The sequence below is a fragment of the Salvelinus namaycush genome, unplaced genomic scaffold (genome assembly GCF_016432855.1).
Source record: "Salvelinus namaycush isolate Seneca unplaced genomic scaffold, SaNama_1.0 Scaffold1990, whole genome shotgun sequence".
Taxonomy (NCBI): domain Eukaryota; kingdom Metazoa; phylum Chordata; class Actinopteri; order Salmoniformes; family Salmonidae; genus Salvelinus; species Salvelinus namaycush.
The window spans coordinates 1-24,678 of record NW_024058775.1 but is presented as its reverse complement, the minus strand read 5'-3'; the positions used below and the strand labels follow the sequence as shown (position 1 = coordinate 24,678).

Sequence of the window (24,678 nt, the reverse complement as noted above, 5' to 3'; positions counted from 1 at the left end):
TGTTTTACACAGTGAGTCCCATCTAGTGTAATATATTTCTACACAGTGAGTCCCATGTAGTGTAATATGTTTTACACAGTGAGTCCCATCTAGTTTAATATGTTTTACACAGCGAGTCCCATCTAGTGTAATATTTCTACACAGTGAGTCCCATCTAGTGTAATATTTATACAGTGGTTCTCTCTCCAGAAACAGTCAACATGAACACAAACTCTCTACAAACTCCATTTATTTTGATCCTTTACAATATTAACATAAATCATCTTACAGACAGAAAGACGTAACGACAGAAAATCAGAAAACCAGTAAAACATACTATAGTTAAAACAACATTTCTCCTACAAAAGTAAAATACATGATAGAGAAACAAGTAAATTGGGAATCCTATTACTGGTATATGTACAAACACAGTTTTATTAATTCTTTCAGTGAACTATTATTCTGTAAAGAATCAATTCTTTCAGTAAACTGTTATTCTGTAAAGAATCAATTCTTTCAGTAAACTGTTATTCTGTAAAGAATCAATTCTTTCAGTAAACTGTTATTCTGTAAAGAATCAATTCTTTCAGTAAACTGTTATTCTGTAAAGTATTAATTCTTTCAGTAAACTGTTATTCTGTAAAGTATTAATTCTTTCAGTAAACAGTTATTCTGTAAAGTATTAATTCTTTCAGTAAACAGTTATTCTGTAAAGTATTAATTCTTTCAGTAAACTGTTATTCTGTAAAGTATTAATTCTTTCAGTAAACTGTTATTCTGTAAAGTATTAATTCTTTCAGTAAACTGTTATTCTGTAAAGTATTAATTCTTTCAGTAAACTGTTATTCTGTAAAGTATTAAACTGTTCTTTCAGTAAACTGTTATTCTGTAAAGAATCAATTCTTTCAGTAAACTGTTATTCTGTAAAGAATCAATTCTTTCAGTAAACTGTTATTCTGTAAAGAATCAATTCTTTCAGTAAACTGTTATTCTGTAAAGAATCAATTCTTTCAGTAAACTGTTATTCTGTAAAGTATTAATGCTTTCAGTAAACTGTTATTCTGTAAAGTATTAATGCTTTCAGTAAACTGTTATTCTGTAAAGTATTAATGCTTACAGTAAACTGTTTTCAGTAAACTGTTAATCTGTAAAGTATTAATTCTTTCAGTAAACTGTTAATCTGTAAAGTATTAATTCTTTCAGTAAACTGTTATTCTGTAAAGTATTAATTCTTTCAGTAAACTGTTAATCTGTAAAGTATTAATTCTTTCAGTAAACTGTTATTCTGTAAAGTATTCATTCTTTCAGTAAACTGTTATTCTGTAAAGTATTCATTCTTTCAGTAAACTGTTATTCTGTAAAGTATTAATTCTTTCAGTAAACTGTTATTCTGTAAAGTATTAATTCTTTCAGTAAACTGTTATTCTGTAAAGTATTAATTCTTTCAGTAAACTGTTATTCTGTAAAGTATTAATTCTTTCAGTAAACTGTTACTCTGTAAAGTATTAATTCTTTCAGTAAACTGTTATTCCGCGATGCTAAAAGGCTCTATGATACCGTAACACCTCAAAACTCCTTCCTGCTACAGTGGGGGGGGGGGGGGGGGGGGGGGTGAGGAAATAAAACGCGACACACTTAAAGGGAAACATGTTTAAGGAGGAAAGGAATGTCACCTGTAAAAAAGAGGAAGTGGTCATCTTATAAAACGTGACACTGATCTCAGGTCAGTTTTCATGTAGATTCCCCTACTAGTTATACTACACTAGTTAAGGTTGAGGAAATGGAGACTGGTCCTAGATCTGACTAGTTATACTACACTAGTTAAGGGTGAGGAAATGGAGACTGGTCCTAGATCTGACTAGTTATACTACACTAGTTAAGGGTGAGGAAATGGAGACTGGTCCTAGATCTGACTAGTTATACTACACTAGTTAAGGTTGAGGAAATGGAGACTGGTCCTAGATCTGACTAGTTATACTAGTTAAGGGTGAGGAAATGGAGACTGGTCCTAGATCTGACTAGTTATACTACACTAGTTAAGGGTAAGGAAATGGAGACTGGTCCTAGATCTGTGCTTCTGTAGACAGGCAATAGATCAGAAGGTGTCCAACTCATTCCACGGAGGGCAGTCATCTGCTGTTTGATATGTGTCAGTATGAAAGTCCATGACAACCAGGTGAGGGGAGGTCCTAGACAACCAGGTGAGGTCCATGACAACCAGGTGAGGGGAGGTCCTAGACAACCAGGTGAGGGGAGGTCCTAGACAACCAGGTGAGGGGAGGTCCTAGACAACCAGGTGAGGGGGGATCCTAACTAATCAGTGACCTTAATTCATCAATTAAGTACAAGTGAAGCATGAACCTGCAGACCCTCTGCCCTACATGGAATTAGTTAAGACACCGGCTTTAGGTGCTGGACGTGGACAGGATGTGACATCACGGACAGGAAGTAGTGACGTCTAGATGCTGGACGTAGAGAGGATGTCCTCCACCAGGTGTTTGTAGACCCAGGAGTCTCCCTTCAGCCTCTGTCTCCTCACACACACCACCTACAACACACAGCATCAATCATCCATCAATATCAATAATCAATAACATGATCCCTGCTGGGTGTTAGTTATCAATAACGTGATCCCTGCTGGAAGTTAGTTATCAATAACGTGATCCCTGCTGGAAGTTAATTATCAATAACGTGATCCCTGCTGGAAGTTAATTATCAATAACGTGATCCCTGCTGGAAGTTAGTTATCAATAACGTGATCCCTGCTGAGTGTTAGTAATCAATAACGTGATCCCTGCTGGAAGTTAATTATCAATAACGTGATCCCTGCTGAGTGTTAGTAATCAATAACGTTATCAATAACGTGATCCCTGCTGGAAGTTAGTTATCAATAACGTGATCCGTGCTGGAAGTTAGTTATCAATAACGTGATCCGTGCTGGAAGTTAATTATCAATAACGTGATCCCTGCTGGGTGTTAGTAATCAATAACGTGATCCCTGCTGAGTGTTAGTAATCAATAACGTGATCCCTGCTGGAAGTTAGTTATCAATAACGTGATCCCTGCTGGAAGTTAGTTATCAATAACGTGATCCCTGCTGGAAGTTAGTTATCAATAACATGATCCCTGCTGGAAGTTAGTTATCAATAACATGATCCCTGCTGGAAGTTAGTTATCAATAACGTGATCCCTGCTGGGTGTTAGTAATCAATAACGTGATCTCTGCTGGGTGTTAGTAATCAATAACGTGATCTCTGCTGGTGTTAGTAATCAATAACGTGATCCCTGCTGGTGTTAGTAATCAATAACGTGATCCCTGCTGGTGTTAGTAATCAATAACGTGATCCCTGCTGGTGTTAGTAATCAATAACGTGATCCCTGCTGGTGTTAGTAATCAATAACGTGATCCCTGCATCTCCTCACTCCACCTCCTACAACACACATTAATAATCAATAAAGTGGTCCACTGTGGCAGCAAGAGGCTGGTCAATAACCAACACTAACCATCAATAACGTGATCAGTAGAAATCAATATGTACCTCAGGTCTGTGCAGTAGACACACCTCCAGCTCAAACGCCATGGTCACCTTCCCAAAGTCCCCCTGGGTACGACACTTCAGAGTATAGCTGAGGAGAGGAGAGGACAGTCTGTTTAACGGGAACATCCTACCGTCTGTATTCTGTTTAAAGGGAACATTATTCCGTCTATATTCTGTGTATTGTATTCTGTTTAAAGGGAATTTCCTACTGTCTGTATTCTGTTTAAAGGGAACATTCTACTGTCTATATTCTGTGTATTGTATTCTGTTTAAAGGGAACATCCCTCTATCTGTATTCTGTTTAAAGGGAACATTATTTCGTCTATATTCTGTGTATTGTATTCTGTTTAACGGGAATTTCCTACTGTCTGTATTCTGTTTAAAGGGAACATTCTACTGTCTATATTCTGTGTATTGTATTCTGTTTAAAGGGAACATCCCTCTATCTGTATTCTGTTTAAAGGGAACATTATTCCGTCTATATTGTCAGCACCACTTCACTTCAATTCCTTTTACATGTAAATGCTCTTGTTGAATAAAGGGGATTCTGATAAACAATATTCAGGTAAAGAAGAGAAAAGCTGAGGGAGAAAGACGGAGAGAAAGACGGAGAGACTGGGAAGAATAGCTGAGAGAGAGAAAGACGGAGAGACTGAGAAGAAAAGCGGAGGGAGAGAAAGACGGAGAGACTGGGAAGAAAAGCTGAGGGAGAGAAAGACGGAGAGACTGGGAAGAAAAGCTGAGGGAGAGAAAGACGGAGAGACTGGGAAGAAAAGCTGAGGGAGAGAAAGACGGAGAGACTGAGAAGAACAGCTGAGAGAGAGAAAGACGGAGAGACTGAGAAGAACAGCTGAGGGAGAGAAAGACGGAGAGACTGAGAAGAACAGCTGAGGGAGAGAAAGACGGAGAGACTGGGAAGAAAAGCTGAGGGAGAGAAAGACGGAGAGACAGAAGAAAAGCTGAGGGAGAAAGACGGAGAGACAGAAGAAAAGCTGAGGGAGAAAGACGGAGAGACTGGGAAGAACAGCTGAGGGAGAGAAAGACGGAGAGACTGGGAAGAAAAGAAAAGGAGGAGGGAATATTGACTTCCGAGTGGCGCAGTGGTCTAAGGCACTGCATCTCAGTGCAAGAGGCGTCACTACAAACCCTGGTTCGATTCCAGGCTGTATCACAACCGGCCGTGATTGGGAGTCCCATAAAGCGGTGCACAATTGGCCCAGCGTCATCCGGTGGTGGCCGTCGTTGTAAATAAGAATTTGTTCTTAACCGACTTGCCTAGTTAAATAAACGTTACATAATGAGGGAGGGGCCTGGCTTTCTGAGGGAGGGGCCTGGCTGACACTCTTTTCCAACTGTCTCAGATTTAAATCAGTGACTAAAGGTGTGCTCACCCTTTCTGTGCGAAGTCGACGTGTTTCTCCGGTAGAATGGAGAGGATCTGGTTCAACACCTGGTCCGGGTTGGTCTGACTGGTCAATGTTACATTATACTGGGCCTGGAGAGAGAGGGGGGAGAGAGACAGAGAGACAGAGAGAGAGACAGAGAGAGAGACAGAGAGAGAGACAGAGAGACAGACAGAGAGAGAGAGACAGAGAGACAGAGACAGAGAGACAGAGAGAGAGAGAGACAGAGACAGAGAAGAGACAGAGAGAAAGAGAGAGAGGGGGGAGAGACAGAGAGACAGAGAGACAGAGAGAGACAGAGAAGAGACAGAGAGAGAGAGACAGAGAGAGACAGACAGAGAAGAGAGACAGAGAGAGAGAGAGAGACAGAGGAGAGACAGAGAGACAGAGAGAGAGAGACAGAGAGAGAGAGACAGAGAGACAGAGGAGAGACAGAGAGAGAGAGACAGAGAGAGTCAGTTTGAGTTTATGTAAGACAGTGATTGTACCTTGATCCTGTAGGGGGGTGTCTATATATATGTACCTTGATCCTGTAGGGGGGTGTCTATATATGCACCTTGATCCTGTAGGGGGGGTGTCTATATATATATATATGTACCTTGATCCTGTAGGGGGGTGTCTATATATAAGTACCTTGATCCTGTAGGGGGGTGTCTATATATATATATATATATATGTACCTTGATCCTGTTGGGGGGTGTCTATATATATGTACCTTGATCCTGTAGGGGGGTGTCTATATATATGTACTTTGATCCTGTAGGGGGGTGTCTATATATATGTACTTTGATCCTGTAGGGGGGTGTCTATATGTAAGTACCTTGATCCTGTAGGGGGGTGTCTATATATATGTACCTTGATCCTGTAGGGGGGTGTCTATATATATATAAGTACCTTGATCCTGTAGGGGGTGTCTATATATATATGTACCTTGATCCTGTAGGGGGGTGTCTATATATAAGTACCTTGATCCTGTAGGGGGGTGTCTATATATATAAGTACCTTGATCCTGTAGGGGGGTGTCTATATATAAGTACCTTGATCCTGTAGGGGGGTGTCTATATATATAAGTACCTTGATCCTGTAGGGGGGTGTCTATATATATGTACCTTGATCCTGTAGGGGGGTGTCTATATATATAAGTACCTTGATCCTGTAGGGGGGTGTCTATATATATGTACCTTGATCCTGTAGGGGGGTGTCTATATATATGTACTTTGATCCTGTAGGGGGGTGTCTATATGTAAGTACCTTGATCCTGTAGGGGGGTGTCTATATATATGTAAGTACCTTGATCCTGTAGGGGGTGTCTATATATATATGTACCTTGATCCTGTAGGGGGGTGTCTATATATATGTAAGTACCTTGATCCTGTAGGGGGTGTCTATATATATATATATGTACCTTGATCCTGTAGGGGGGTGTCTATATATATATAAGTACCTTGATCCTGTAGGGGGTGTCTATATATATATATGTACCTTGATCCTGTAGGGGGGTGTCTATATATATAAGTACCTTGATCCTGTAGGTGGGTGTCTATATATAAGTACCTTGATCCTGTAAGGGGGTGTCTATATATAAGTACCTTGATCCTGTAGGGGGGTGTCTATATATATGTACCTTGATCCTGTAGGTGGGTGTCTATATATATGTACCTTGATCCTGTAGGGGGGTGTCTATATATATGTACCTTGATCCTGTAGGGGGGTGTCTATATATATAAGTACCTTGATCCTGTAGGGGGGTGTCTATATATATGTACCTTGATCCTGTAGGGGGGTGTCTATATATGTACCTTGATCCTGTAGGGGGGTGTCTATATATAAGTACCTTGATCCTGTAGGGGGGTGTCTATATATATAAGTACATTGATCCTGTAGGGGGTGTCTATATATATATAAGTACATTGATCCTGTAGGGGGGTGTCTATATATATAAGTACTTTGATCCTGTAGGGGGTGTCTATATATATAAGTACATTGATCCTGTAAGGGGTGTCTATATATATAAGTACCTTGATCCTGTAGGGGGGGTGTCTATATATATAAGTACCTTGATCCTGTAGGGGGGTGTCTATATATATGTACCTTGATCCTGTAGGGGGGTGTCTATATATATAAGTACCTTGATCCTGTAGGGGGGTGTCTATATATATGTACCTTGATCCTGTAGGGGGGTGTCTATATATATGTACCTTGATCCTGTAGGGGGGGTGTCTATATATATGTACCTTGATCCTGTAGGGGGGGTGTCTATATATATGTACCTTGATCCTGTAGGGTGGGTGTCTATATATATGTACCTTGATCCTGTAGGGGGGTGTCTATATATATGTACCTTGATCCTGTAGGGGGGTGTCTATATATGTACCTTGATCCTGTAGGGGGGTGTCTATATATATGTACATTGATCCTGTAGGGGGGTGTCTATATATGTGCCTTGATCCTGTAGGGGGGTGTCTATATATATGTACCTTGATCCTGTAGGGGGGTGTCTATATATATGTACATTGATCCTGTAGGGGGGTGTCTATATATATGTACCTTGATCCTGTAGGGGGGTGTCTATATATAAGTACCTTGATCCTGTAGGGGGGTGTCTATATATGTACCTTGATCCTGTAGGGGGGTGTCTATATATATGTACCTTGATCCTGTAGGGGGGTGTCTATATATATAAGTACCTTGATCCTGTAGGGGGGTGTCTATATATATGTACATTGATCCTGTAGGGGGGGTGTCTATATATATATATATGTACCTTGATCCTGTAGGGGGGTGTCTATATATATAAGTACCTTGATCCTGTAAGGGGGTGTCTATATATATGTACCTTGATCCTGTAGGGGGGTGTCTATATATATAAGTACCTTGATCCTGTAGGGGGGTGTCTATATATATGTACCTTGATCCTGTAGGGGGGTGTCTATATATATAAGTACCTTGATCCTGTAGGGGGGTGTCTATATATAAGTACCTTGATCCTGTAAGGGGGTGTCTATATATATAAGTACATTGATCCTGTAGGGGGGTGTCTATATATATGTACCTTGATCCTGTAGGGGGGTGTCTATATATATGTACCTTGATCCTGTAGGGGGGTGTCTATATATATAAGTACCTTGATCCTGTAAGGGGGTGTCTATATATATGTACATTGATCCTGTAGGGGGTGTCTATATATATGTACCTTGATCCTGTAGGGGGGTGTCTATATATAAGTACCTTGATCCTGTAGGGGGGTGTCTATATATATGTACCTTGATCCTGTAGGGGGTGTCTATATAGTACTGATCCTGTAGGGGGTGTCTATATATATAAGTACCTTGATCCTGTAGGGGGGTGTCTATATATATGTACCTTGATCCTGTAGGGGGGTGTCTATATATAAGTACATTGATCCTGTAGGGGGGTGTCTATATATAAGTACATTGATCCTGTAGGGGGGTGTCTATATATATGTACCTTGATCCTGCGTGGTCCGTCCCGTAGCCCTCGTCTCTTGCTGGGTGTAAGCAGGGTGATGACTTTATCCAGCCCTCTCTCCAGACTGCCGAATACCTTAACCCCCCTTTTCTTCTGGCTGCTGTCACCCCGAGACGCCCCCGCCAGGTCTAACGACCGGGACCTAAGAGACGGACGGAGGAGGACAATGATCTCAAGACCAGTGGTTCTTTTTCATATTTTTTCTCCCCTATTTCCTGATATCCAATCGGATGTTACGATCTTGCCTCATCGCTGAAACTCCCCAACGGACACGGGACAGGTCGAGAGTCACGCGGACACCGAAACATGACCTGTCAAGCCGCTCTGCTTCTTAACACACTGCTCAGTTAACCCGGGAAGACATCCTCACCGACGTGTGGGAGGAAACACCTGTCCAACTGACAACCGTAGTCAGCTTGCAGGCGCCCGGCCCGCCACAAGGAGTCGCTAGAACACGACGAGCCAAGAACCCCCCCAGCCAAACCCTCCCCCCCTCCCCCAGCCAAACCCTACCCTCAGTATCTCCATACCTTCTCTCTGGGTTGAAGGCCAGTATCTCCATCATACCTTCTCTCTGGGCTGAAGGCCAGTATCTCCATACCTTCTCTCTGGGCTGAAGGCCAGTATCTCCATCATACCTTCTCTCTGGGCTGAAGGTCAGTATCTCCATCATACCTTCTCTCTGGGTTGAAGGCCAGTATCTCCATCATACCTTCTCTCTGGGCTGAAGTCCAGTATCTCCATCATACCTTCTCTCTGGGCTGAAGGCCAGTATCTACATCATACCTTCTCTCTGGGCTGAAGGTCAGTATCTCCATCATACCTTCTCTCTGGGCTGAAGGCCAGTATCTCCATCATACCTTCTCTCTGGGCTGAAGGCCAGTATCTCCATCATACCTTCTCTCTGGGCTGAAGGCCAGTATCTCCATCATACCTTCTCTCTGGGCTGAAGGCCAGTATCTCCATCATACCTTCTCTCTGGGCTAAAGGCCAGTATCTCCATCATACCTTCTCTCTGGGCTGAAGGTCAGTATCTCCATCATACCTTCTCTCTGGGCTGAAGGTCAGTATCTCCATCATACCTTCTCTCTGGGCTGAAGGACAGTATCTCCATCATATCTTCTCTCTGGGCTGAAGGCCAGTATCTCCTTCATATCTTCTCTCTGGGCTGAAGGCCAGTATCTCCATCATACCTTCTCTCTGGGCTGAAGGCCAGTATCTCCATCATACCTTCTCTCTGGGCTGAAGGTCAGTATCTCCATCATACCTTCTCTTTGGGCTGAAGGCCAGTATCTCCATCATACCTTCTCTCTGGGCTGAAGGCCAGTATCTCCATCATACATTCTCTCTGGGCTGAAGGTCAGTATCTACATCATACCTTCTCTCTGGGCTGAAGGCCAGTATCTCCATTATACCTTCTCTCTGGGCTGAAGGCCAGTATCTCCATCATACCTTCTCTCTGGGCTGAAGGTCAGTATCTCCATCATACCTTCTCTCTGGGCTGAAGGCCAGTATCTCCATCATACCTTCTCTCTGGGCTGAAGGTCAGTATCTCCATCATACCTTCTCTCTGGGCTGAAGGTCAGTATCTCCATCATACCTTCTCTCTGGGTTGAAGGCCAGTATCTCCATCATACCTTCTCTCTGGGCTGAAGGACAGTATCTCCATCATATCTTCTCTCTGGGCTGAAGGCCAGTATCTCCTTCATATCTTCTCTCTGGGCTGAAGGCCAGTATCTCCATCATACCTTCTCTCTGGGCTGAAGGCCAGTATCTCCATCATACCTTCTCTCTGGGCTGAAGGTCAGTATCTCCATCATACCTTCTCTCTGGGCTGAAGGCCAGTATCTCCATCATACCTTCTCTCTGGGCTGAAGGCCAGTATCTCCATCATACATTCTCTCTGGGCTGAAGGTCAGTATCTACATCATACCTTCTCTCTGGGCTGAAGGCCAGTATCTCCATTATACCTTCTCTCTGGGCTGAAGGCCAGTATCTCCATCATACCTTCTCTCTGGGCTGAAGGTCAGTATCTCCATCATACCTTCTCTCTGGGCTGAAGGCCAGTATCTCCATCATACCTTCTCTCTGGGCTGAAGGTCAGTATCTCCATCATACCTTCTCTCTGGGCTGAAGGTCAGTATCTCCATCATACCTTCTCTCTGGGCTGAAGGCCAGTATCTCCATCATACATTCTCTCTGGGCTGAAGGACAGTATCTCCATCATACCTTCTCTCTGGGCTGAGGGTCAGTATCTCCATCATACCTTCTCTCTGGGCTGAGGGTCAGTATCTCCATCATACCTTCTCTCTGGGCTGAAGGACAGTATCTCCATCATACCTTCTCTCTGGGCTGAAGGCCAGTATCTCCATCATACCTTCTCTCTGGGCTGAAGTCCAGTATCTCCATCATACCTTCTCTCTGGGCTGAAGGACAGTATCTCCAGCTCTCCTTCCTCCTTTCTTTCCACTCTCTCCCTCTGTCTCTTCCTCGACGGGTCCTTACAAGTACTGCCTCCTCCTGCGACACACACACACACGGGAAAAGTGTGTAACACATGTCAGTACACACCACATGGGACAGAGAGCAGGGAAAGAGACAGCAACACCTGTCACAGTACACGCCCAGGGACAGACACACACACACACACACTGTCCCCGGTGTGTTAGTCTGGACAGAGCTGTCAGCTGTAGCAGGACTGGAGAGGTGGGTTATAAATTACACAGAGAGAGAATGTGTGTGTGACAATATTATTAGTGAAAAACTCTATATATATCTAGTCTGTTTATCTATATATATCTAGTCTGTATATCTATATATATCTAGTCTGTTTATCTATATATATCTAGTCTGTTTATCTATATATATCTAGTCTGTATCTAGTCTGTATCTAGTCTAGATAGATATAGATATATAGATAAACAGACTAGATAGATATAGATAAACAGACTAGATATAGATATATAGATAAACAGACTAGATATAGATATATAGATAAACAGTCTGTATATCTATATATCTATATCTATCTAGTCTGTATATCTATATATATCTAGTCTGTATATCTATATCTATCTAGTCTGTATATCTATATCTATCTAGTCTGTTTATCTATATATCTATCTAGTCTGTTTATCTATATATCTATCTAGTCTGTTTATCTATATATCTATCTAGTCTGTTTATCTATATATATATCTAGTCTGTTTATCTATATATATATCTAGTCTGTTTATCTATATATATATCTAGTCTGTTTATCTATATATATATCTAGTCTGTTTATCTATATATCTATCTAGTCTGTTTATCTATATATCTATCTAGTCTGTTTATCTATATATCTATCTAGTCTGTTTATCTATATATATCTAGTCTGTTTATCTATATATCTATCTAGTCTGTATATCTATATATCTAGTCTGTATATCTATATATCTAGTCTGTATATCTATATATCTAGTCTGTATATCTATATCTATCTAGTCTGTTTATCTATATCTATCTAGTCTGTTTATCTATATATCTATCTAGTCTGTTTATCTATATATCTATCTAGTCTGTTTATCTATATATCTATCTAGTCTGTTTATCTATATATATCTAGTCTGTTTATCTATATATATATCTAGTCTGTTTATCTATATATATATCTAGTCTGTTTATCTATATATATATCTAGTCTGTTTATCTATATATATATCTAGTCTGTTTATCTATATATATATCTAGTCTGTTTATCTATATATATCTAGTCTGTTTATCTATATATCTATCTAGTCTGTTTATCTATATCTATCTAGTCTGTATATCTATATATCTATCTAGTCTGTATATCTATATATCTATCTAGTCTGTATATCTATATATCTATCTAGTCTGTTTATCTATATCTATCTAGTCTGTTTATCTATATCTATCTAGTCTGTTTATCTATATCTATCTAGTCTGTTTATCTATATCTATCTAGTCTGTTTATCTATATATCTATCTAGTCTGTTTATCTATATATATATCTAGTCTGTTTATCTATATATATATCTAGTCTGTTTATCTATGTTTATCTATATATATCTAGTCTGTTTATCTATATCTATCTAGTCTGTTTTATCTATATCTATCTAGTCTGTTTATCTATATATCTATATCTATCTAGTCTGTTCATCTATATATCTATATCTATCTAGTCTGTATATCTATATCTATCTAGTCTGTATATCTATATCTATCTATCTAGTCTGTATATCTATATCTATCTATCTAGTCTGTTTATCTATATATATATCTAGTCTGTTTATCTATATATATCTAGTCTGTTTATCTATATATATCTAGTCTGTTTATCTATATATATCTAGTCTGTTTATCTATATATATCTAGTCTGTTTATCTATATATATCTAGTCTGTTTATCTATATATCTAGTCTGTTTATCTATATCTATCTAGTCTGTTTATCTGTATATCTATATCTATCTAGTCTGTATATCTATATATATCTAGCCTGTTTATCTATATATATCTAGTCTGTTTATCTATATATATCTAGTCTGTTTATCTATATATATCTAGTCTGTATATCTATATATATCTAGTCTGTATATCTATATATATCTAGCCTGTTTATCTATATATATCTAGTCTGTATTATTTGTCAGAGGTAAAAGCCAGGATCCAGTGAAAGGCTGAGAGAGAACAGGATACATTATAAACCAACCATCAGCATCATCTCTCTCATTGAAACGCAGAAGGCTAACAGCTAACAGCATTAGCATCCCACTCATTCACAAATAACTGGTAGGGCGTTAGCCTCGCTAGTTAGCATTAGGCTAGCTATTATAAAAACGGGGAACACCTTTGCGGGTCGACAGTGATCATAATTACACATACACTTGTGCGGGCGGGCGGACGCGGACGCACACACACACAGAGAGATAAATCAGATGAATATGAGTCTTTGGCACAAAGCTGCTAAATGACTATTAGCAGAATACAATTTACTTGCAAATGTGCCACTTCTGATTCTGAGTGGTGGCGGCGGGGGGGGGCGAGTATGTCCCGTTAAAACCCCACACGGAATCCAGACAATAAAACGGAATTCAACAATATTCCAAAACGTATTGGACTGTAGTAGAGAATCAACTCAACGTATCGAACTGTAGTAGGGAATCAACTCAACGTATCGAACTGTAGTAGGGAATCAACTCAACGTATCGAACTGTAGTAGGGAATCAACTCAACGTATCGAACTGTAGTAGGGAATCAACTCAACGTATCGAACTGTAGTAGGGAATCAACTCAACGTACTGGACTGTAGTAGGGAATCAACTCAACATACTGAACTGTAGTAGGGAATCAACTCAACGTACTGGACTGTAGTAGGGAATCAACTCAACGTACTGGACTGTAGTAGGGAATCAACTCAACGTATTGGACTGTAGTAGAGAATCAACTCAACGTATCGAACTGTAGTAGGGAATCAACTCAACGTATCGAACTGTAGTAGGGAATCAACTCAACGTATCGAACTGTAGTAGGGAATCAACTCAACGTATCGAACTGTAGTAGGGAATCAACTCAACGTATCGAACTGTAGTAGGGAATCAACTCAACATACTGAACTGTAGTAGGGAATCAACTCAACGTACTGGACTGTAGTAGGGAATCAACTCAACGTATTGGACTGTAGTAGGGAATCAACTCAACGTATTGGACTGTAGTAGGGAATCAACTCAACGTATTGGACTGTAGTAGGGAATCAACTCAACGTATTGGACTGTAGTAGGGAATCAACTCAACGTATTGAACTGTAGTAGGGAATCAACTCAACGTATTGAACTGTAGTAGGGAATCAACTCAACGTATCGAACTGTAGTAGGGAATCAACTCAACGTATTGAACTGTAGTAGGGAATCAACTCAACGTATCGGACTGTAGTAGGGAATCAACTCAACGTATCGAACTGTAGTAGGGAATCAACTCAACGTATCGAACTGTAGTAGGGAATCAACTCAACGTATTGGACTGTAGTAGGGAATCAACTCAACGTATCGAACTGTAGTAGGGAATCAACTCAACGTATTGGACTGTAGTAGGGAATCAACTCAACGTATTGAACTGTAGTAGGGAATCAACTCAACGTATCGAACTGTAGTAGGGAATCAACTCAACGTATTGGACTGTAGTAGGGAATCAACTCAACGTATCGGACTGTAGTAGGGAATCAACTCAACGTATTGGACTGTAGTAGGGAATCAACTCAACGTACTGAACTGTAGTAGGGAATCAACTCAACGTACTGAACTGTAGTAGGGAATCAACTCAACGTATCGAACATGTATTCACTCATGTCCCCCAAGTTTATCATTAATAGACATGAACAGAAGGCATCAGCGATTCGTATTTCCTGCATCTTTCAGAAGAGGAAACGAGAACCCCCCCCCTTGTCTGTTTGTACGGCGCCCCCCGTCTACCACTTTGGGGTTGATGAAAAGTCTTCCCCCAAAAAACCTTCCCAATTACACGTTACCTTCAAAGTAGCCCCTGTCTACCTGGCAGAGATTATCACGATTACTTTAATCAATACACTGGGGATTTGTTTAGTAAACTCTGGGATTAAAAGGCTGTGAGCTACAGAAACACACCGTATTGAGAGGTGATCACTGGGATTAAAAGGCCGTGAGCTACAGAAACACTCCGTATTGAGAGGTGAACACTGGGATTAAAAGGCCGTGAGCTACAGAAACACACCGTATTGAGAGGTGATCACTGGGATTAAAAGGCCGTGAGCTACAGAAACACACCGTATTGAGAGGTGATCACTGGGATTAAAAGGCTGTGAGCTACAGAAACACACCGTATTGAGAGGTGATCACTGGGATTAAAAGGCCGTGAGCTACAGAAACACTCCGTATTGAGAGGTGAACACTGGGATTAAAAGGCCGTGAGCTACAGAAACACACCGTATTGAGAGGTGATCACTGGGATTAAAAGGCTGTGAGCTACAGAAACACACCGTATTGAGAGGTGATCACTGGGATTAAAAGGCTGTGAGCTACAGAAACACACCGTATTGAGAGGTGAACACTGGGATTAAAAGGCCGTGAGCTACAGAAACACACCGTATTGAGAGGTGACCACTGGGATTAAAAGGCTGTGAGCTACAGAAACACACCGTATTGAGAGGTGATCGCTGGGATTAAAAGGCTGTGAGCTACAGAAACACACCGTATTGAGAGGTGATCGCTGGGATTAAAAGGCTGTGAGCTACAGAAACACACCGTATTGAGAGGTGATCGCTGGGATTAAAAGGCTGTGAGCTACAGAAACACACCGTATTGAGAGGTGATCGCTGGGATTAAAAGGCTGTGAGCTACAGAAACACACCGTATTGAGAGGTGATCACTGGGATTACAAGGCTGTGAGCTACAGAAACACACCGTATTGAGAGGTGACCACTGGGATTAAAAGGCTGTGAGCTACAGAAACACACCGTATTGAGAGGTGATCGCTGGGATTAAAAGGCCGTGAGCTACAGAAACACACCGTATTGAGAGGTGGACACTGGGATTACAAGGCTGTCTGCTAACTAGTGGGCTCTGACGTTGTTTAAGCAGTTGTGGACTTAAAACATCCAATTCAGTTGTTTTTCTATAAAAAAATATGAAATAGTGTGATTTGGAGAGAAAATCCCAACAAGAGCAAACTCAAAAAGAATCAGGATGTGTGTATTTCTGTGTTGTGTGTGTCTAGTGTGTGTGTAGTGTGTGTGTGTGTAGTGTGTGTGTGTGTGTCTGGGTGTGTGTGTGTAGTGTGTCTGGGTGTGTGTGTGTAGGTGTGTGTGTGTGTGTAGTGTGTCTGTGTGTGTGTAGTGTGTCTGGGTGTGTGTGTGTAGGTGTGTAGGTGTGTGTGTGTGTAGTGTGTCTGTGTAGTGTGTGTGTGTGTGTGTGTCTAGTGTGTGTGTGTGTAGTGTGTCTGGGTATGTGTGTGTGTGTGTGTGTGTGTGTGTGTAGTGTGTCTGGGTGTGTGTGTGTGTGTGTGTGTGTGTGTGCGTGTGTAGTGTGTGTGTGTGTGTAGTGTGTCTGTGTGTAGTGTGGTCTTACCTTGGGGTGTGTCTACCTTGTTGCCAACCTTGGTGTTATTATGGGTTGGTGTCGTCAAGACCCTCTTATTGGGCCGAGTTGCCTTCCTATTGGATACTGGGGATCGGGGGGCGGGCAAAGCAAATATATCAGCATCCTTATTGGCCACGGCAACATTCTCTTTGTTTTCATTGGTCCGTTCCTGGCATCGGTCTCGCCTCTCCTGGCGACGGTGGTGGTGTGTGATTGGCTCCCTCTCCGGAGTGGGGGCGTGTTTAGTTTGATCCCGCCTCTTTTCAGCTGACGGACAGGTCGCTCTCTTTAGGAAGACAGAAACAAGAATGTTGATAACAAGTCACACACACACACAGAGAGAGAGAGAGAGAGAGAGAGAGAGACAGAGACAGAGACAGAGACAGAGACAGAGACAGAGACAGAGAGAGACAGAGAGAGAGAGAGAGAGAGAGAGAGAGAGAGAGAGAGAGACAGAGACAGAGACAGAGACAGAGACAGAGAGAGACAGAGAGAGAGAGAGAGAGAGAGAGAGAGAGAGAGAGAACAGAGAGAGAGAGAGAACAGAGAGACAGAGAGACAGAGAGAGAGACAGAGAGAGAGACAGAGAGAGAGACAGAGAGAGAGACAGAGAGAGAGACAGAGAGACAGAGACAGAGACAGAGAGAGAGAGAGAGAGAGAGAGAGAGAGAGAGAGAGAGAGAGAGAGAGAGAGAGAGAGAGACAGAGAGAGAGAGAGAGAGAGACAGAGACAGAGACAGAGAGAGAGACAGAGACAGAGACAGAGAGAGAGACAGAGACAGAGACAGAGAGACAGAGACAGAGACAGAGAGACAGAGACAGAGACAGAGACAGAGAGAGAGAGACAGAGAGAGACAGAGAGAGAGAGAGAGAGAGAGAGAGAGACAGAGAGAGAGACAGAGAGAGAGACAGAGAGAGAGACAGAGAGAGAGACAGAGAGAGAGACAGAGAGAGAGACAGAGAGAGAGACAGAGAGAGAGAGAGAGAGAGAGAGAGAGAGAGAGAGAGAGAGAGAGAGAGAGAGAGAGAGAGAGAGAGAGAGAGAGAGAGAGAGAGAGAGAGAGAGAGAGAGAGAGAGAGAGAGAGAGAGAGAGAGAGAGAGAGAGAGAGAGAGAGAGAGAGAGACAGAGACAGAGAGAGAGACAGAGACAGAGACAGAGACAGAGACAGAGACAGAGACAGAGAGACAGAGACAGAGAGAGAGAGACAGAGAGAGACAGAGAGAGAGAGAGAGAGAGAGAGAGAGACAGAGAGAGAGACAGAGAGAGAGACAGAGAGAGAGACAGAGAGAGAGACAGAGAGAGAGACAGAGAGAGAGACAGAGAGAGAGACAGAGAGAGAGACAGAGAGAGAGACAGAGAGAGAGATAGAGAGACAGAGAGACAGAGAGACAGAGAGACACAGAGACAGAGACAGAGACAGAGACAGAGACAGAGACAGAGACAGAGACAGAGACAGAGACAGAGACAGAGACAGAGAGATAGAGAGAGAGAGAGACAGAGACAGAGACAGAGACAGAGAGAGAGAGAGAGAGAGAGAGAGAGAGAGAGAGAGAGAGGAGAGAGACAGAGAGAGACAGAGAGAGAGAGAGAGAGAGAGAGAGAGAGAGACAGAGAGATGACCCCTGACCTCTTGTTGGGGTGTGAGCGGAACCCAGGGCAGGTCATCATCATAGCAACAGTCCTCAGCATCATCATCATCACCGAAGAGCCGAGTCTTCTTAGACAGGAGGGAGATCGAGAGAGAGGAACAAATATGTTGACTCACTTTTCAAGGCAACGAAGCTTCTTAAACTGGACTGATGCAGAGAGGAGAGATGAAGGAGAGAGAGGAAGAGAGAGAGGTAGAATGAGATGGAGGATTAGAGATGAAGAAGGAGAAAGAGAGAGGTAGATATATACTACAGAAAGTCTTTATTATTATTAGTATTAAACCTTTATTTAACCAGGAAGGGCTCATTGAGATTTAAAATCTCTTTTTCAAGAGCGTCCTGGCCAAGATAGGCAGCACCAAGTCATTACAAAAATTACAGACAAACATGGAAAAAATACAAGTAATCTAGTAATTCACAAGAGTATAACAAAATCAAAAAGAGCAAATTAAAAACATTGACAGGTCTGTCTGCATCCCCTTGAACTGTTCTCACATTTTGTTACAAAATGTGATTTTCTAGTCAACGATTTAAACAAAATAATCTATTGTCAAAGAGGAAGAAAAATGTAAAAAATTAATTAAAAAAAATACACAATATACCATACACCGTTCAAAGCCACTTCAAAATTGTGTTCTGCACATTCACCCTCTGAATGGCACATACACAATCCATGTCTCAATTGTCTCAAGGCTTAAAAATCCTTCTTTAACCTGTCTCCTCCCCTTCATCTACACTGATTGAAGTGGATTTAACAGGTGGCATCAATAAGGGATCATATCTTTCACCTGGATTCACCTGGTCAGTCTGTCATGGAAAGAGCAGGTGTTCCTAATGTTTTGTCCACTCGGTGTACATATGAGAGAGAGACAGAGAGAGAGAGAGAGAGAGACAGAGAGACAGAGAGAGAGAGAGAAAGGGAAGAGAGAGAGGAAAGAGAGAGAGAGAGAGAGAGCAGGGAGAGAAAAAGGACAGAGGAAGCAGTAGATTCTGACCTGAACTCCCAGGTGTTGAGGTGAACAGGATATGACATCACAGACAGGAAGTTGAGGCCTGATCCGGACAGGTTTCCCCCTCTGTTTCTTAGAGAGTAGCAACAGGTAGGTGGCAGTGATCTGGTCGTACTTCCACTGTGTACACACACACACACACACACACACACACACACACACACACACACACACACAGACACAGAGTGTGCAAAGCTGTCATCAAGGCAAAGGGTGGCGACTTTGGAAAAACATTTAAATTAAAAATAAAAAACTTTTTTTGGTTACTACATGATTCCATGTTTTATTTCATAGTTTTAATGTCTTCACTATTATTCTACAATGTAGAAAATAGTAAAAAATAAAGAAAAACCCTTGAATGAGTAGGTGTGTCCAAACTTTTGACTGGTACTGTGTCTCAGATGTCTGATGAATTAATGTATAAAATAAATTGTCAGGGTTCATTCAATCAGCTGTGTTATAGTGCCATCTACTGGTGAAACACGTCAATACCACACACACACACACAGTGTCTCCACAAACTCAGCAAAAAAAAGAAACGTCCCTTTTTCAGGACCCTGTCTTTCAAAGATAATCCGTAAAAATCCAAATAACTTCACAGATCTTCATTGTAAAAGGTTTTAACACAGTTTCCCATGCTTGCTCAATGAAACATAAACAATTGATGAACATCCACCTGTGGAACGGTCGTTAAGACACTAACAGCTTACAGAGGGTAGGCAATTAAGGTCACAGTTATGAAAACTTAGGACACTAAAGAGGCCTTTCTACTGACTCTGAAAAACACGAAGGAATGAGCGTTACACCGAGGCCTGAACTCTGGAGCGGGATCGATTTGGAGGTGGAGGGTCTGTTATGGTCTGGGGGCGGTGTGTCACAGCATCATCGGACTGAGCTTGTTGTCATTGCAGGCAATCTCAACGCTGTGCGTTACAAGGAAGACATCCTCCTCCCTCATGTGGTACCCTTCCTGCAGGCTCATCCTGACATGACCCTCCAGCATGACAATGCCACCAGCCATATCACAGCCTCGTTCTGTGCGTGATTTCCTACAAGACAGGAATGTCAGTGTTCTGCCATGGCCAGCGAAGAGCCCGGATCTCAATCCCATTGAGCACGTCTGGGACCTGTTGGATCGGAGGGTGAGGGCTAGGGCCATTCCCCCCAGAAATGTCCGGGAACTTGCAGGTGCCTTGGTGGAAGAGTGGGGTAACATCTCACAGCAAGAACGGGCAAATGCACTGCAGTACTTAATGCAGCTGGTGGCCACACCAGATACTGACTGTTACTTTTGATTTTGACCCCACCTTTGTTCAGGGACACATTATTCCATTTCTGTTCGTCACATGTCTGTGGAACTTGTTCAGTTTATGTCTCAGTTGTTGAATCTTGTTATGTTCATACAAATATTTACACATGTTAAGTTTGCTGAAAATAAACGCAGTTGACAGTGAGAGGACGTTTACTTTTTTTTGCTGAGTTTATTTGTGCAAAGCTGTCGGCAAGGCAAAGGGTGGCACCTTTGAAAAATCACACTTTTTTTGGTTACTACATGATTCCATATGTGTTATTTCATAGTTTTGATGTCTTCACTATTATTCTACAATGTAGAAAATAGAACAAAAATGTGCTCTTAAAATGAGTAGTTGTGTCCAAACTTTTGACTTGTCGTGTGTGTGTGTGTGTGTGTGTGTGTGTGTGTGTGTGTGATATATCCATCTATCTATAGAAAACATATTTATCTACACACAGATGTCTGATGAATTAATGTATAAAATAAATTGTCAGGATTAATTCAATCAGCTGTGTTATACTGCCATCTACTGGTGAAACCTGTCAATAACACACACACACAGATGATAAACACCCGCGACCCTTACCGCTACAGATGAATAAAATACTACCCCACACCTCATTGACCAGCTGTAGGGTGCTCTGCCTGGACTTCTTCAGGTTGACGGACATCTCAGTGATGCAGTCCTCATCTATATAACCCAACTAGAGAGGAGAGAGAGGAGAGGGGGAGAGATGGAGAGAGAGAGAGAGAGGGGGGACAGAGATGGAGAGAGATGGAGGGAGAGGGGGGACAGAGATGGAGAGAGAGAAGGGGGACAGAGATGGAGAGAGAGAGGGGGGACAGAGATGGAGAGAGATGGAGAGAGAGATGGAGAGAGAGATGGAGAGAGAGATGGAGAGAGAGATGGAGAGAGAGAGGGGGGACAGAGAGGGGGGACAGAGATGGAGAGAGAGAGGGGGGACAGAGATGGAGAGATGGAGAGAGAGATGGAGAGAGAGATGGAGAGAGAGAGGGGGGAAGAGAGGGGGAGAGAGAGGGGGGAAGAGATGGAGAGAGAGAGAGGGGAAGAGATGGAGAGAGAGAGAGGGGAAGAGATGGAGAGAGAGAGAGGGGAAGAGATGGAGAGAGAGAGAGGGGAAGAGATGGAGAGAGAGAGAGGGGAAGAGATGGAGAGAGAGCGAGGGGAAGAGATGGAGAGAGAGATGGAGAGAGAGATGGAGAGAGAGAGGGGGAGAGAGAGGGGGAGAGAGGGGGAGAGAGGGGGAGAGAGGGGGAGAGATGGGGGCGAGAGATGGGGGCGAGAGATGGGGGCGAGAGATGGGGGCGAGAGATGGGGGCGAGAGATGGGGGCGAGATGGGGGCGAGATGGGGGTGAGATGGGGGTGAGATGGGGGTGAGATGGGGGCGAGATGGGGGCGAGATGGGGGCGAGATGGAGAGAGATGGGGGAGAGAGATGGGGGAGAGAGATGGGGGAGAGAGATGGGGGAGAGAGATGGAGAGGGAGCGATATAGAAAGAGAGAGATACACAGATTAATGTAGGAACTGTCTGAGTGATTAAATGTTGGTTATTTTACCTTTTTTTATTTTTTTTATAAGTAAAATAAATAATAAACGCAAATTATTTTGGGGGGTTCAATTACTTGAATTCCATTTTATTCCGTTTTTTTCTGAGCTCAATGTGTAGTTTCGCTCCTAGAGATAAATCAGATCCAGCCTGAACTGTGTGATGTAGTAGGGAGTTGTAGTTTCTCTAGAGATAAATCAGATCCAGTCTGAACTGTGTGATGTAGTAGGGAGTTGTAGTTTCTCTAGAGATAAATCCGGTCCAGCCTGAACTGTGTGATGTAGTAGGGAGTTGTAGTTTCTCTAGAGATAAATCAGATCCAGACTGAACTGTGTGATGTAGTAGGGAGTTGTAGTTTCTCTAGAGATAAATCAGATCCAGACTGAACTGTGTGATGTAGTAGGGAGTTGTAGTTTCCAACGGGCCAATAGTCTACATGGTGTAAAGTGCAGAAAACGTGGTAATTAACTACAATGACCATAATCCACTGCGCGCCTCCTTGTCCGGTCTGCGGCAGACACGGAGAGACGAACGTGCGATCAAGAGATCAGGTTTTCCTTCGTGAGGTATCTCTACCTGAAAACACAGGATCTAAGTGATTGTTAGTTGGTATTTAGTCATAAAAGTAGGTCTTATTTACTTTGAAGAAATACTAAAATAGTGATTTAGTCAAGACAGCAGCTCTTATAGAAATAAAATGACGACTTTGGAATGAAAATAATCAAGTAATTTAATAAAACTAAATGTAATATAGACAATATAACAACAGAAATATGTTATTAAAATAGAGTAATGTGAGTTTAGTTTTAGGTTAATACGTGATCAGCAGTACTGGACAGTCACTAGCATCATGGGACTTGCCGTTCTGTACCATCACTCATTCATATATCTTTATGTACATATTCTTTATCCCTTTACACTTGTGTGTATTAGGTAGTAGTTGTGGAATTGTTAGGTTAGATTACTCGTTGGTTATTACTGCATTGTCGGAACTAGAAGCACAAGCATTTCGCTACACTCGCATTAACATCTGCTAACCATGTGTATGTGACAAATAACACTTGATTTGATTTGACTTGTATTAGTTGTTGTATTCAGTGTTACAGCATTCAACACACAGTACATTTAAATGTTAAAAAATATAAATATATATAAATAATCGAAATGGAAAACCGTGATACTTTCTTAAAATGTGTTATAATCGAACCGAAACCTCAAAAAGCACTAATGTGTGTGTGTTTAGGTGTGTGTGTTTAGGTGTGTGTGTGTGTGTGTGTTTAGGTGTGTTTAGGTGTGTGTGTTTAGGTGTGTTTAGGTGTGTGTGTTTAGGTGTGTTTAGGTGTGTGTGTTTAGGTGTGTTTAGGTGTGTGTGTTTAGGTGTGTTTAGGTGTGTGTGTTTAGGTGTGTTTAGGTGTGTGTGTTTAGGTGTGTTTAGGTGTGTGTGTTTAGGTGTGTTTAGGTGTGTGTGTGTGTGTGTGTGTGTGTTTAGGTGTGTGTGTGTGTGTGTGTTTAGGTGTGTGTGTGTGTGTGTGTTTAGGTGTGTGTGTGTGTGTGTGTTTAGGTGTGTGTGTGTGTGTGTGTTTAGGTGTGTGTGTGTGTTTAGGTGTGTGTGTGTGTGTTTAGGTGTGTGTGTGTGTGTGTGTTTAGGTGTGTGTGTGTGTGTTTAGGTGTGTGTGTGTGTGTTTAGGTGTGTGTGTGTGTGTTTAGGTGTGTGTGTGTGTGTTTAGGTGTGTGTGTGTGTGTGTGTTTAGGTGTGTGTGTGTGTGTGTGTTTAGGTGTGTGTGTGTGTGTGTGTGTTTAGGTGTGTGTGTGTGTGTGTGTGTGTTTAGGTGTGTGTGTGTGTGTGTGTGTGTTTAGGTGTGTGTGTGTGTGTGTGTGTGTTTAGGTGTGTGTGTGTGTGTGTGTGTTTAGGTGTGTGTGTGTGTGTGTGTTTAGGTGTGTGTGTGTGTGTGTGTGTGTTTAGGTGTGTGTGTGTTAGGTGTGTGTGTGTTTAGGTGTGTGTGTGTTTAGGTGTGTGTGTGTTTAGGTGTGTGTGTGTTTAGGTGTGTGTGTGTTTAGGTGTGTGTGTGTTTAGGTGTGTGTTTAGGTGTGTGTTTAGGTGTGTGTTTAGGTGTGTGTTTAGGTGTGTGTTTAGGTGTGTGTTTAGGTGTGTGTTTAGGTGTGTGTTTAGGTGTGTGTGTGTGTGTTTAGGTGTGTGTGTGTGTGTTTAGGTGTGTGTGTGTTTAGGTGTGTGTGTGTGTGTTTAGGTGTGTGTGTTTAGGTGTGTGTGTGTGTGTTTAGGTGTGTGTGTGTGTGTTTAGGTGTGTGTGTGTGTGTTTAGGTGTGTGTGTGTGTGTTTAGGTGTGTGTGTGTGTGTTTAGGTGTGTGTGTGTGTGTTTAGGTGTGTGTGTGTGTGTTTAGGTGTGTGTGTGTGTGTTTAGGTGTGTGTGTGTGTGTGTTTAGGTGTGTGTGTGTGTGTGTTTAGGTGTGTGTGTGTGTGTTTAGGTGTGTGTGTGTGTGTTTAGGTGTGTGTGTGTGTGTTTAGGTGTGTGTGTGTGTTTAGGTGTGTGTGTGTGTTTAGGGTGAAAACGGGGTTACTTAGTAAGCTGTATAACCTGAATGTATTCAACTGAAATGTGTCTTCTGCATTTA

General features: G+C 42.2%; 1 protein-coding gene across 1 annotated transcript; it reads right to left on the bottom strand.

Moving 5' to 3' along the window:
- Nucleotides 1–212: 212 nt before the first annotated feature.
- Nucleotides 213–21,182, bottom strand: melk (maternal embryonic leucine zipper kinase; the record flags this gene model as incomplete). The annotated part of the gene is made up of 9 exons (XM_038983895.1): nucleotides 213–2,527; nucleotides 3,519–3,606; nucleotides 4,910–5,013; nucleotides 8,390–8,552; nucleotides 10,825–10,930; nucleotides 16,512–16,809; nucleotides 18,153–18,239; nucleotides 19,170–19,304; nucleotides 21,096–21,182. Coding segments are annotated over 9 exons (1,158 nt in total), but the record flags the coding sequence as incomplete, so codon positions are not given.
- Nucleotides 21,183–24,678: the final 3,496 nt, after the last annotated feature.